The 13,493-nt window shown below is 40.6% G+C and overlaps 2 protein-coding genes across 4 annotated transcripts in view; both read left to right on the forward strand.

Moving 5' to 3' along the window:
* The window catches only part of LOC145497963 (arfaptin-2-like), a 60,274-nt gene extending 55,942 nt beyond the window's left edge, over window positions 1-4,332 (forward strand). For both annotated transcript variants that reach the window (XM_081477838.1, XM_081477837.1), the window contains exon 4: window positions 31-4,332. The gene's annotated coding sequence lies outside the window, so the exon portion shown is untranslated. The remainder of the gene's footprint in view (window positions 1-30) is intronic.
* Window positions 1-13,493, forward strand: part of LOC145497890 (structural maintenance of chromosomes protein 1A-like) — a 105,946-nt gene that overhangs the window by 4,593 nt on the left and 87,860 nt on the right. For both annotated transcript variants that reach the window (XR_014050744.1, XM_081477762.1), the window contains exon 2: window positions 4,339-4,415. Coding sequence is in view for 1 of the 2 variants with exons in the window: in XM_081477762.1 (XP_081333888.1) it covers window positions 4,339-4,415 (77 nt within the window). In the remaining variant the exon portion in view is untranslated. The remainder of the gene's footprint in view (window positions 1-4,338; window positions 4,416-13,493) is intronic.

A 13,493-nucleotide genomic window follows, 5' to 3' on the forward strand; every position in this document is an offset into this window, starting at 1 on the left:
ACATGCTGCCCAGAACAGGGCTAAATTGAGACATTGTTGTGTTATGTCCCACAGAGACTAAGAGCTAAATAAATCATTATTACTAGAGGATAAAATAAGTAAGTAAACAGTGTTCTGCCAAAACTTTCCCGCTTAAAATTTATGACAACTTTTGTACCTTCTCACTTGTAGCAATTCAACTCTGAGATACTGACATGTATTTAAAAACAACACTCCAACTGAATGGAATAAAACAACAGTACTGCTCAGAACTAAGCGAACATAAAACGTGTGTTCTCAACAAACCCCTTACATGTTAAAATGTCCCACGCATTTTTGCCAACGTGATAGGGCCATGTGTTTTTGCCAGTGCGTTAGCCTTTGTTATTCATAACCAATATTCCTTTTGTGATGCTTTGTTATGGTGAACAAAGCACGACTTCAGTTCAAAACAAATGCGTGATTTGTACATCCACACAAAGTGAAATTCAAATAATAAAAAAACCCAGCGAATTAACAAGCGCAGTTGAAAATTTGACCGTTTGCAGAACCGCTTTGTAACGCTACCACTGAAATAAGGGGCCTTGATGTTGCTGCATTATGTGGCACAAGTTTTAATCATGGATTGTTGGTTCACCTTCTTGACTGTTCCTCATACCGTAGGAAGACAAAATTGTCTTCCAGCTAGTTTGGAACTAGGAGACATCTGTGAAGGTGAATTAATCAACATGACACGAGCATGGGACAAAGAAAAATTCTGAGTCCCCGACAGGAATCGAACCCATGACCTCCCGAACACCGGGCGGGCGCTCTATCCACTGAGCTACGAGAACTCATGGAGAGCAAGGTCATTTAACTGAGTTCTTGTATGACAGGTGTCCTGCATACTGCTAGGATCAACACTATCAAAGTCATCGTGAGTTGTGATAAGTTAATAAAGATGGTGAATTTTAAGCTAGGAGACATCTGCTAGTCTAGATCTAGGAGACATCTGTCTCTGCTGATGAAAACTCAGTTGCCTTGTGAAGACATAACTCTGTTCTGAAACCCATTGAGGCATTTATTGTGAGCGAAAATTTCGCTGTATTGGATGGAAATAATGACATACATGTATTGATAGGAATTATGTGAATCGTGACAAAATGAACAACAGATTGAAAGCTAGATGATTTCACTTAACCCGGCACCTGATACGCAACCTAACTGGAGAAAGTTGTAAGTCTGTGAAATACGCAAGGAGGAAAAAACCTTGTTATGCCTTCTAAGGTAAATCACCAAGGAATTAAAGTTAAAGCTTATTAAATGGTGATCGGTTCCATTCAGTTCAAGCAGTAATAGCAGCCTTTTGAATGAAAATTATGGCGTCCACTGTGGTGTTTACACTGCATCTAAGGCCAATAATTTTACATTTACAAGAGATATTTGATGCCTTGATATTTCCGATGAATAAACGGGAGCTTGTCGCTGGCATCGAGAAGTTCTGGGACTCTTTGACTGCTGAGAAGTGCCAGCAATACATTGGCCACCTGCACAAGGTCATCCCTGCTGTTGTCCACCGTGAGGGCAGAGCTTCAGGCTATTAAACACCTCAATAAAACAAACGGCTCCTTTAGGAGCCACCAATGTTACAAAAGTGTTGACCATCAGAATTAGGTCATTTTTTTAAGTTAGTGCCCCTATCTACCCTGCTCAGAGAAAATATTAAAGCACAATTATTTTTTACCCGAAAATTATGCAAGTGACCATTGACTTGCGAACTGAAAAGTTATGCATGCACGCTAAACATGAACAAGCATTAACAACCTGGTCGCTGAAACATGTTGCTTGGTTAAAAACACGCCACAATCAGTTGAGCGAGAACGCTTAATCAGATCTTTTGTCAATGGAACATTTGTTTGTTTGAGTTAAGGAAATTTATGGGCAAACAAAACGAATTAGGAAGATAGCGTGCACCTGTACATATGCATGTGACCAAATTTGCATAAGGCAAAAGGAATAGAAGTAGCTGTAGATGACCATGAACATCAATTACGATCAAACAAGTTCCACTGGCAGTAAAAAGTTCCTTCAAACGATGAAATGTTTTTTTCAGAGAAAGCAATATCATTGTTGCGTTGCTGTCAATGATGCGCCAAGTTCTTACTTCGGATTTTCATCTTAAAATAACTTGTTTATGAGGCATTTTGCGGGCTAATTAGCTATTGTCTTCCTCAACGGTTGCGGAAACCCAAGGGTCCTCAAGTTTGAACTGATGGGCTTTTTTGTTCCGAAAGGATCAAATATCTTGTCTGCAATGGAATGGATGAAAACAAATTGTGTATGTAACGATTCCATAGTTTGTGCGAATATCATGGACGTTGATAACGGCTGGAACGATAGAAGTAAACATTTGTCTGTCTCATCAACTGTCTTTTCTACTGTCGGCCAAAAAAAGTTTGATCCAACCACATCGTTTGAAAGTGCTATTCAGGCTACTTCTTATAATATTGTTTTATTTGAAACAACAGGACATATTTTTGCAAATGAATGACTTAAGCAATGTTGTGTGAATTAAAACAAACATCGTGTCAAGTTTTTTGAACAACAGTGACCGTGAGTCGAGATTTTTATAGTATGCCGAAGCTAAGAGGGTTCATCCGATATAAAACCAAGACAGTATTTTGCTTGGCATTTACAGTCAAACCAAGTGAAGCCTACCCCTCGAGATTACATTAATGAATTGATTATTTGAATATAATATATATTTGAACCTGCTAGTCGTTTCAAGAATGCAATAATGAATTGATTATTTGAATATTGAACTCGCTAGTCATTTCAAAAATCAATATTAAATTGATTTTTTTGTAACATCAAACCCATTAGTCGTATTCTTGGAATGACTAGTGGGTTCTATTTTCCAATAATCAATTCATTATTGCATTCTTGAAATGACTAACGGGTTCAATATTCAAATAATCAATTCATTTGGAGGGGTATGCTTCATTTGGTTTGACTGTAAACAAATATTGAGTATTCTTAGAAGGGTTAAACTGTAATTTGTGTGTACTTGAGTCTATGAGAGTTGACTCCAGATTCAGAGAACTAGTGTCGAAACCTTGAGATTTTATAGTATGCCCAAGCTCGAAGATTTCCTCAAATACAAAGTGAAAATAATACTTGAAATCGCTCGACATTTCTAAACAAAGATCTACTGTTTCAGAAGAATTGAATTACTTTTTGTGTTAAAATTCTATAATAAATTAATTTCAGACTGCTGGGTATCTAGGTTTTTGAAAACACTTCCCGGCTGCCCAGTGTTTAGACACGATAACGATCTTTTAAGATCTTTGGAGAAATAAAAAATTTGCGATGTTGTCTGTTGTTTTTTTTTTTCACAGCGCCGTTTGAAAGCCGGTTATCTTTATTTTGATTTTTCGAAATGCGAATCATTTTATTTGTAAGTTGGATGAATCCAAACAGACAAAACAAAATGGTCTGTATGTAACTGCCGTTATATTCAGCTGCTACTCAAGAATCAGAACTTATCTGCTCCTTGAAAACACATCATATGCGTACCGAATGTTATCTTTAGAAAAGGTCGTTAACTTCCTTTCACACAGTAACGAAAGAAGTGAACAATAACCAAGTTCATACATACTAATGCAATTACTTTAATGTGTTATAATGCAGAGTCCAAACGTAGTCTAATGCAGCAAAATGCGCACGTTTAATCCTTCGTGTTAAGAACATGTGTTCGATGTTCGCTTAGTTCTGAGCAGTACTGTAGGCATAAGACCACAAGTACGCATTGTGGACCTATTTTTCTGATCGATTGTGTGACTGCAGACCATGGTGTCTGGGAAATAAATTTCAATTGGGAATTCATTATCATTTGTTATTTAAAACTGAATTATTGGATAATGAAATTCAAGAGTTTTCATTGGCTAAGCCATCATGGTATATTTGCAATAGTTTGTTAATAAAGAGCCAGCGTAATGTTTATGTAACTTGCAGGTCCTAAAAAGAAAACCAATCTTTTATGTGTCAGTTAGTTCTTTTAGAAGAGCAAACCTCTAACCCATCAAGAGTGGTCCTGAGTGATCATTTGAAACAGTGCCAGCAATCTGCCTAGCAATCTGATTGGTTGATGTTAGGTATTGACCCTTCTTACTTAGTTACGTAATAAATAGTGACACTACGTATACAAAAAAATGATATGTCATCTGTTGAGTAAACTTGGAGATTCCCCTTACGGGATGCGCCTTGTTTTGATATTCGTACACAAGGCCATCAAAATTAGCTGTAGGTTCTGAAGAAATCCCTTGGTTTTTATTTGAAATCTTAGCCCTTTTCATAAAATTAGACCACCTCTGTTAATAGGGAAGTCAAATTTGATGGATGCTATCAGTTTTGTCTTTGGAGAACGTACCCAAAGTCTGCGAGTTAGGACTGTTAAGGTGAGTGTGTTTTATTGTTATGCGAGTATGTGTGTTGTGAATTTTGTCCAGCATGCACCCGAGATAACGACAAAATTAAGCATACTTAAATCATTCAAATTGTTGAGCACAAAGCAAAGAGGCCTTAGATATGTATTTGCCCAAGTGCCTCATGACAAAGTAAGACCCTGGCCTTGATTAAAAAGAGTTTATTATTATAGGGTATAACTCGCTTTTCTAGTGCAGTAAAATTTACATCTTAAGTTTGTACTTTAAATATAAACTACTCGTTGTCAAAATTACATTGACCATGCTTTGCAATCAACATGTACAAAGTAGTTGCAGCAAATGAAATATTTCACTGCATTTGACTGCTGGGAATTTTCTGCCTTTTGGAATACCTGTAAATTAGCTGCTTTGTCATTTCATTATGTAATGTTACACCTGAGTAGCTTCAGTACCGCTCAAAAGTAAGTTACCACCTCTTGTCTCGTTTCTCGCGAGACGAGACTCTTGTCTAGCAAGACGAGAGTCTCGTCTCGAGAGACGAGAGTCTTGTCTCACGAGAACCATTGAAGCGTATATTTTGGAATAAATTACAAGCTGTTCGCTTGCGAGAAAACAATTAATTTCTTGCAACGCGGTGACTTTTGCCCCACGAGAGCATTTGGTTTTGCGGGCTCTTGTTTTACACGCCGCTTCAAGGGAGCCAACTTTAACTTACAAGCGAAAAACTTCAATGAAAGTGATGAAAAACGAATGTCAAAGACGTTCGCCAAAACTCGAGTTTGGCGGGCGCTTTAATTATTTCATTGCAGCGTGTTGACTTTGCGTAAATATGAACGACAGCTTTTAAGTGGAAACTTGCTTCGCAAGACCCAATGCTATCATCGCAAATGAAGAAACTGAATAGAAACATTGTTTTTATTCTCAAATCAAGACGTTGGTGAAAGTGCTTGAGTAATCGATGAGTAAAGTGTCAATAGTTCCCGGATTATTTTTGGTCCGTAACGGAGTGAATTTGCATAAGTTTGCGTGTCCTTTGAACCCTCTTTTGAATCGTGAAACCATTGTTTTCAGCAATAAAATTGAATTTAAACAATCCTAAAAATCGAAGTATTCACCACCGCAAACAGAACTTCGGTAAATCGGGTTTCGACAAAACACTGAACCCCTACTGCCCCCTCCTGACCCCCCTACTGACCCCCTATAAAATCAACAGGAAAATGAAAATTGAAAAAAGCCCAGAACTATCAGTGGGACCGACTCAAGTTCGTCAATAAATTTAGCCTACCTGAAACTTCCAAGATGGCGGACGCATTGCAGACTTCCAACTCCCTTCTCAATTGACTGAAGGATTTGTCACAGAAAATCGAGCACACAATAAGTTGGGATATCATCAAGTATGGTATTTGTAGCCATTAGAAAATTAAGCAATGAAAATAGCGAGGAAATTCTGGCAAATTAACACGTACGCGACTAACCTTGAGAGACACGCACACAATTACATCAACTGGAAGTTTATTTTGGCAACCTTGTAGCCCCAGGTCCCTCACCTTACGCTTGCACAAACTACATTGTACATGGCTTTAGTCATGGACGGTAAGTGGCATCACTGTTTTTCATTGATTTGCCTCTTATTTTGCACTTTGTATATCCGAATTATGCCATGAATACATTATGAAATTTATAATACACAGGGCTCGAAATTAACTTTTTCGTTCGAGAGCCAGCTGGCAACTAACGGAAAAATTTTGGTTGTCAGATCGTAAATTTTGGTTGCCAACTTATTTTATAAATAACTTACACAAGAACACGGTTTTATACGTTACTTTGCATGCAAGAAAAGTCACAATTGAAGAGTGAAAACAATTAGAAACAACATCAGTAACACTTAGTTACTAGTAGTAATCAGAGATTATAAGAGTGCGTTCGACGCTCTCGCTTTAATATATAATTATATATCGTAAATAAGTGATTTCACTAGCTGACTTTAAACCTTTGTCTTTGTCAGCAACCGAGGTTTTACAGTCAGATGTGCATAGTGTCAAAGTCCATGCTAGTGAAGAGGTCATGATTTGTTTATACGTTGCGTGATGCTGCCAGTTTCTGTAGTCTCTCAAGTTTCATAGAATATTTAAATTACGTACATTATTCTAAGCTAGCATTTGCAGTCGTGTGCTCGTTTCGCGACTAATTCGAGTATTTCCCCTGACGAATAAAGTAGTCTTATGGATCTTGCCTGCAGAGTACTTTTCCACCGATTCCAAACAATAAAATTTCGACCGGATAAAGACTGAGCTATCTGTCGCGACTGGAACTAATCAACAAATGCAATCAAAATGTAGCTGTTCCCACGGTTAATCATCCCAAAGCCAAGTCGTGTTAATAAACAAGGACAATTCCCTCAGATTGCGATAAATTCTGCCGTCGAAGCGTTTAAATTCACCAAAATCTAACGCTGAGAGCACATAATAGCGAGGCGCACGGCGACTGAATAGAAAGAAGTCAAAAAAAGATCCATCGGAAAGACGAGCTCACATGGCCTGCTCACATACTCACATGTTCGCTGCATGTCTTATCACATGTCTTAACATTAAACGGTACCAGTTTACTGGCCATGACATGCCCCTGCAAAAATCAAGCGGGGTGGCCATTTTGGTATTCTTACAGGAGTGTGGTTTTTTTCGGCCTAGAACCGTGCACAGGGAGACCAACTCTGAAAAGCCACAGGTCAAAATTAGGTTTGCGTTCCACTTGGTCGAACGTAATAAAGCTACCGTTGTTCTCAGGGGTTATGTCTCTGGTCCGAAGGTGATGGTTGTCTCCATAGTCATTTTATTTTTAAATGAAGCGAAGCATAAAACGTTTTAAGTCCGTGGTTTTCATTGTGGGACAAACAAAGGTCCTTGCGTATTTTCCCTTTGCTACTTCTTCGAAATGCCATTACGTTCTTTATTTTCGACTTGCTTTCCTCGAAGGATTAAAGGTTTGGATTAACCTTTTGGCTGAATCTTCATTCCCCGCACGTAAAAACTCATGTAATTCCTTTAACTGATTGGTGTCTGCCGCCATTTTCGCGGCAAATGAAAAGCACATGGTGTTGAAGTGCGCCTGAGATCCCAGTTTCGGAAGAAGCCGCTGAAACAATATGGCGCGCCATGAACGCAGTATCGACGTGTCAAAATACATTCAATTTTTTCGATTATCTTGTAATATTCAGACATTATTTTACTGGGAACGGAAAGGGGAGTTGTATACTAGCTACCATATCCGATTGATTTCCTAATATAAAGATTTAAAAACAAAAGTTGTGTCGTGGTTTTGTTTAGTTATCGGACAAAACGCGAGTCGCCAGCTGGCGACCAGTTCTGAAAATTTAGTCGCCAGTGCTCAATTTTTGGTCGCATTGGCGACCAGTGAGTCGCAATTTTCGAGCCCTGAATACATTATGAATACATTATGAACTTTTCCTTGCCGACGATCTGGATGTGGTAGAGCTTGTAGAAAGGTGTGTTCGTTTTTGATAACATTATCCAAGAATTTTACCTTGATAATCTGTGGTCTTTTTGACGACTTCATGCACCGTGGAGAAAGTAATCCACTGGGCTTGTCCAAATGGTTTATACTACAGTTACTACAGCTCTTAAAATGCAAAAACAAGGCAAGAGGCCTGGAACTACCTTATGAAATTCGTCTTCTGGTTGAGGTTTACGTGCGTGTTCGTGCTGCTCGCACAAGCAGTCCATCACAAGCCTTTCGCGAGCCTGCTCATTTGTCAGCTTTTTTCTTTGCTTCATTTTCCAATGTGGACGAAAACAATATTTGATGATATTCAAGCTTATTCTGTGCTTGACCTTCCGTCAACAAAACCTCCACTAAACAGTCAAAGGAGAACAAGAGAGTCAGAAATCTGCAATGCGTCTGCCATCTTGGAAATTTCAGGTAAGCTAAATTTATTGATGAAATTGAATCGGTCTCATTGATAGTTCTGCGCTTTTTTAATGTTCATTTTCCCATTGATTTTATAGGGAGTCAGTGGGGGGGGTCAGTAGGGGGGTCAGTAGGGGGGTCAGTGTTTTGTTGAAACCCTGGTAAATCTGTACATGTTTCATCTGACAGCGAGAAAGGAAGTGAATTTTTGATTACATAACAAATCGAAAATGTGACTTCATGCGTCCTTTGCTAAAATAACAAACGCACGTGGCAGAAATGTCCAAAGAATTGGAATGTGAAATGTAACGCAGAAGACGTCAGTTTGAATAGTTAAAATTATGTTAATCTTAATTTCCTTGTTAAACGCACTTACCGAGAAAGTCAAAGTTTGTTGAGCAATTGATGGAAAGATTGTGATCTTTTGGTCAAATTAGTCTTGTTGATGTTGAACTCGTCTACATGTACATCAATCGATTGAAGAGTTTCGGAGAACCCTACAAACAAAGAGAAGCGTTTCAAAAACGAAATGGCTTTATAGGAGTTTTTAATAGCAAATGCTGCAAGATAAGCTATGTGACAGAACTCGCTTAAGGGCCCATTAACCGATTTATGCGCGCGCTCGCGCATGTTGCTAAGGAGGTGAAATTTCACTTCCAGTTACTTATGTCAGCCTGAGCGAAGAAAATAAAAATAACTCAATAACTTCCAAATTCGCTCGCTGTGTTTCACAAAATGCAAAGTAAGAAAAGTATGAGCAAAGAAAAAATAAGAGAAAGACGGAAAAACAAGAGCAATAGAAAGAGAAAAACTTACTCCATGTGGCTTTGTTTGATCTTACTGAAGTGCGCTGGTAGTGTAAATTGCGCACGCGCTGATAGGGTAACTTCCAATATATATCGGGCGCACTTCTGGTTTCTTTAAATGCTAAAGGAAACGCGGTTTTTCCTTAAATCCAGCCTTTTTTGACGGATTTCGATTAAAACCAACGTTGGAAATATAGCTATGAATTTCTTTTTCAAAATCATGCTTTTTTCAGAAAATTACGAACTTTTTAATATTTTGAAATTCTCTCAAAATCTGACCTTTTAGAAATGAAACAAAATCTATGCATAAGGTGATGAGGATTTAAATTAAAATATTAAATCAATGAAAAAAATTCCGATAAAGTAATTTGCCTGGGAGCCTTTGCGTTTTTTCAGAATGAGTCACATGACCATGGGTGTGGCCTGATGACATCATTACTAGTGTTGCTGATCATGAAAAAGTTAAAACACATGAAATAACTCTGAAGTAACTAAAAATGACGAGGTTATATGAGAATAAATTTTCCCTAGCAACGGCTCGAAAAAATTGGTTAATGGGCCCTTAACTGCAAAGTTAGTAACGTGCGTCGATCAGCAATCAAAACACGATTATGAAAATTGTGAACCGCTCGAAGGCCAAGAACGGTCCTGAACGGTCTGTGTTTGCTTTTAAACATGACACTGTTAACCTTTCTTTCATGTATACAGCTCATCACACAATAAGCTTGTCTTGTATTGTATTGTATTGCATTGTTACAGATTATGCCTTTATATGTTAGCCCTGTGATTTCCTTAAATATTATTTAATGGCTGTTTTGGCCAAAGCCTAAACTGGAGTTAATGTTTAGCTCAATAGATCCTTGCGCTCCACGCCTAGGTGTTTTTCTGGCTATCGATTTCCCGCCCCATTGTTTTCAGCCAATCAAAGATTGATCCGCACGTGCTTTCAGATCACCAGCCAATCAGCTCCAAGTAGTTTCACTTTGTTCATGTACACTGATCGCAGTTGATCTCCACTCACAATTCAGCTTCTTGCTTGACTCAAGCATTTATTTCAAGAGCTAATTTCGACTTCAAAGTCTCCATGAGCAACTACACTAAACTCAAATCAGAAGTCCTTCGACTTCTCTGCCAACAGAAGAGCCTTTCTGTCCAAGGCAACCGACAGGCGCTAATTTCTCGCCTCAAGGCCCAAGATCAAAACAAACCGAGTGCCAGCTGGCCGAGCGAAATGGGCAAAAACCACTTCCACGCGAACATGTTCTGCAGCAACTCCCGTGGTCGACTCCATGGATCAACCAGATGACCCGGTCGAGGTTACTGCACCTGATTCCAATGAAATGGTTGAAGAACTTCACACCGAATCCCAAACCTCTATCACTGTTGATCAGATTACCTCCATAGTGTCCACTATCGTTGAGAGCAAAATGGCCACCCTTGCTAACACTGGCTCTAACATGCCAGGACAAGCAGCCCCCTCAACTATGGCACTAAACATCAACTTTGGGGATCCCAACTCTGTGCAACAACTGCTGTCGTCGCCATCTTCCAACTTCGGTGACCTTGCGGCACAGATGGATGAAAAAACGAGGAAAGCCATCCTTAAGGGTGAGTACGTTGATTTTGTATCGCTGTTACACGAAAATTCTACTGCCTCGTCCAACGTTAATGAACTCCTCACCCTTACTGTTAATGGCGAATCCCAACCCATTTCCTTTCCGGGCCAGAGGAGATCTAAGAAAGTTCTCATCAATTCTTTCGATCGATGGCTGTCGGCTTTTTCCATTTTTTCCACCGTACTTCTATCTGCCTTTCCCCATCTGGCTGTGGAAATGTTCGCGTACCTCAACATCATCCAGTCCGCACACCAAAAGTTCTTAGGTCTCTCCTGGCTTGCATATGACATTGACTTTAGAAGGAGGGCTGCCCAAGACTGAATCTTAACCTGGAACAAAATCCACCCCCAGTTGTACCTGGAGAAATTTACTGGCCTGTCACATTCTACATGCTTCACTTGTGGTGGGGCTGACCACATGTCTCATTCCTGCCCTTTATCTTCCCATAGGGATAACCCAAGCTCAGTTGGTGACCCCTGCCGGAATTTCAACCGGGGAATTGCCTGTGTCAGGACACCTTGCCCCTACCCCCACCGTTGCTCAGTTGACAACTGCAACGAAGCCCATCCTGCAACCTCACACTCCAGCAAGCACCCTGTCACGTCTTCAAAGTCAAGTGATCACAAGCGTCAATGATTTCCTTACTACACTTAAACCACATACCCCAGTTGATGTTGATTTCCTTGAATCCTACCTTGAGGGCCACCCCGACCCCCAGTTTGTTAATTTCCTTTGCTCGGGCCTACGGGAGGGTTTCCATATTGGTTATTCTGGTCCCAGGACACGCTCTTTTAACCCTAACCTCCGTTGAGCCAACTTAAACCCGGACATTCTCGAACAAAACCTTTTGACCGAGGTCCTTAATGGGCACACCGGAGGTCTTTTCCTTTCCCCCCCTTTTATAAATTTTTGCATTTCGGCTTTGGGCCTAGTCCCTAAAAAACACTCCGAAAAATGGCATACTATTTTCCACCTCTCATACCCAAAAAACTCCTCTACTAGTATCAATGCTAATATCCCCATTGAGGACTACACCCTACAGTATGTTACTATTGATAATGCCATCTATCTCCTCCTGTCCCTTGGGAAAGGTGCCTTTATGTCCAAGACAGACATCCAGTCTGCCTTTCGCATAATCCCTATCCACCCCCATGACTGGGAACTGTTAGGCATGCAGTGGAAAGGGCTTTATTTTTTCGACACAGTTCTCCCCTTTGGGCTTCGGAGCGCCCATTTCCTTTTTAACCTGCTCTCCGATGTTTTGGAATGGATAATCCGCAACAAACTCAGCATCACTGGAGTCTTGCACATCCTGGACGATTTCTTCATTGCCCTACCTCCCCCTCGGTCCCAGTGCTCCACTGCACTGTGCCACCTCCTGACCGTAGTTACGGACCTAGACATCCCCCTTGCCTCAGGAAACACTTTTGCCCCCTCTACACAGCTAGAATTCATGGGAATACTACTAGACTCCTCCCAAATGGAAGCCAGACTCCCTGATGACAAACTGAGCAGGCTCTGTTCTCTTGTCTCTGCGTGGCAGTCTAAAACAAGTTGTCGCCTCCGTGACCTACAATCACTCATTGGGTCGCTACATTTTGCATGCAAAGTCTTGGCCCCTGGCCACCCCTTTCTCTCACACATGATCGCCCTAATCCGGGGTTTGTCCAATCCCAGCTCCTTTATCCGCCTCAGCAGGGAATTCCAAAAAGACCTGGATATGTGGGCTTTATTCCTGACTTCCTGGAATGGAGTTAACCTGTTTCTACCCCCTTTCTCCCCCTGTTCCAATTTTGTCTCCCTTGCCACAGATGCCTCAGGGTCAATCGGCTACGGGGCATTTTCCCCCCTCCACTGGTTCAATGGCAAATGGCTTCCCCATCACTGACTTGGGTCCTCCTCAGATATAAGCATTGCCTGGCAGGAACTGTTCCCCATTTACTTAGCTTGTGCAGTTTGGGGTCCCTTGTGGCGCAATAGGCGTGTGCGTTTCTCCTGTGACAACCAAGCAGTGGTGTCCATCATCAATACAAAAAGCTCCAAAATCTCCCGCATCATGGATCTCCTTAGGCCCATTACCCTTTTTACCCTCCAACACAACTTGACCCTCACAGCAGTTCATTTACCAGGCCCCCAGAATGGTTTTGCTGACTCCCTTTCTCGCTTCCAGATGGAACGTTTCAGGGAGCTGGCACCAGAAGCCTCGCCTACTGGCTACCCCATCCCGGAATATCTGACTCATATCTAACCAACAAAGTCTCCACCTACCTATGGGACTCCCTGGCACCTTCCACTAGAAGAGCGTATGCATCAGGAGAAAAACAATTTATTCTGTTCTGTCTGAAATATGTGACCTTCCATAGGAAAACACGTCTTATCGAACATTTAAATTTGGGCCAAACGGTGTTTCAAACGCCCTCAAACGGCGTTTGCAAGGCGTTTGCAAAGGGTTTGGAAAAAGTTTGAAACGCTTTTAAAAGGGTTTGTAAAGCGTTTGAAAGGGTTTGGAAGGAGTTTGTAAAGCGTTTGAAAGCGTTTTAAAGGAGTTTGTAAATCGTTTGAAAGGAGTTTGTAAACCTTTTGAAAGGAGTTTGTAAAGCGTTTGAAAAGAGTTTGCAAAGGGTTTGCAAAGCGTGTGCATGGGCTTTGCGAAGGGTTTGCAAAGAGTTTGAAATCATTTGCCTAAGGGTTTGTATGCTAATAAAAGCCATCTTAGTTCTAATTTTCATAAAACCTCAGTACGT

The sequence above is a fragment of the Orbicella franksi genome, chromosome 9 (genome assembly GCF_964199315.1).
Source record: "Orbicella franksi chromosome 9, jaOrbFran1.1, whole genome shotgun sequence".
NCBI classification, from domain to species: domain Eukaryota; kingdom Metazoa; phylum Cnidaria; class Anthozoa; order Scleractinia; family Merulinidae; genus Orbicella; species Orbicella franksi.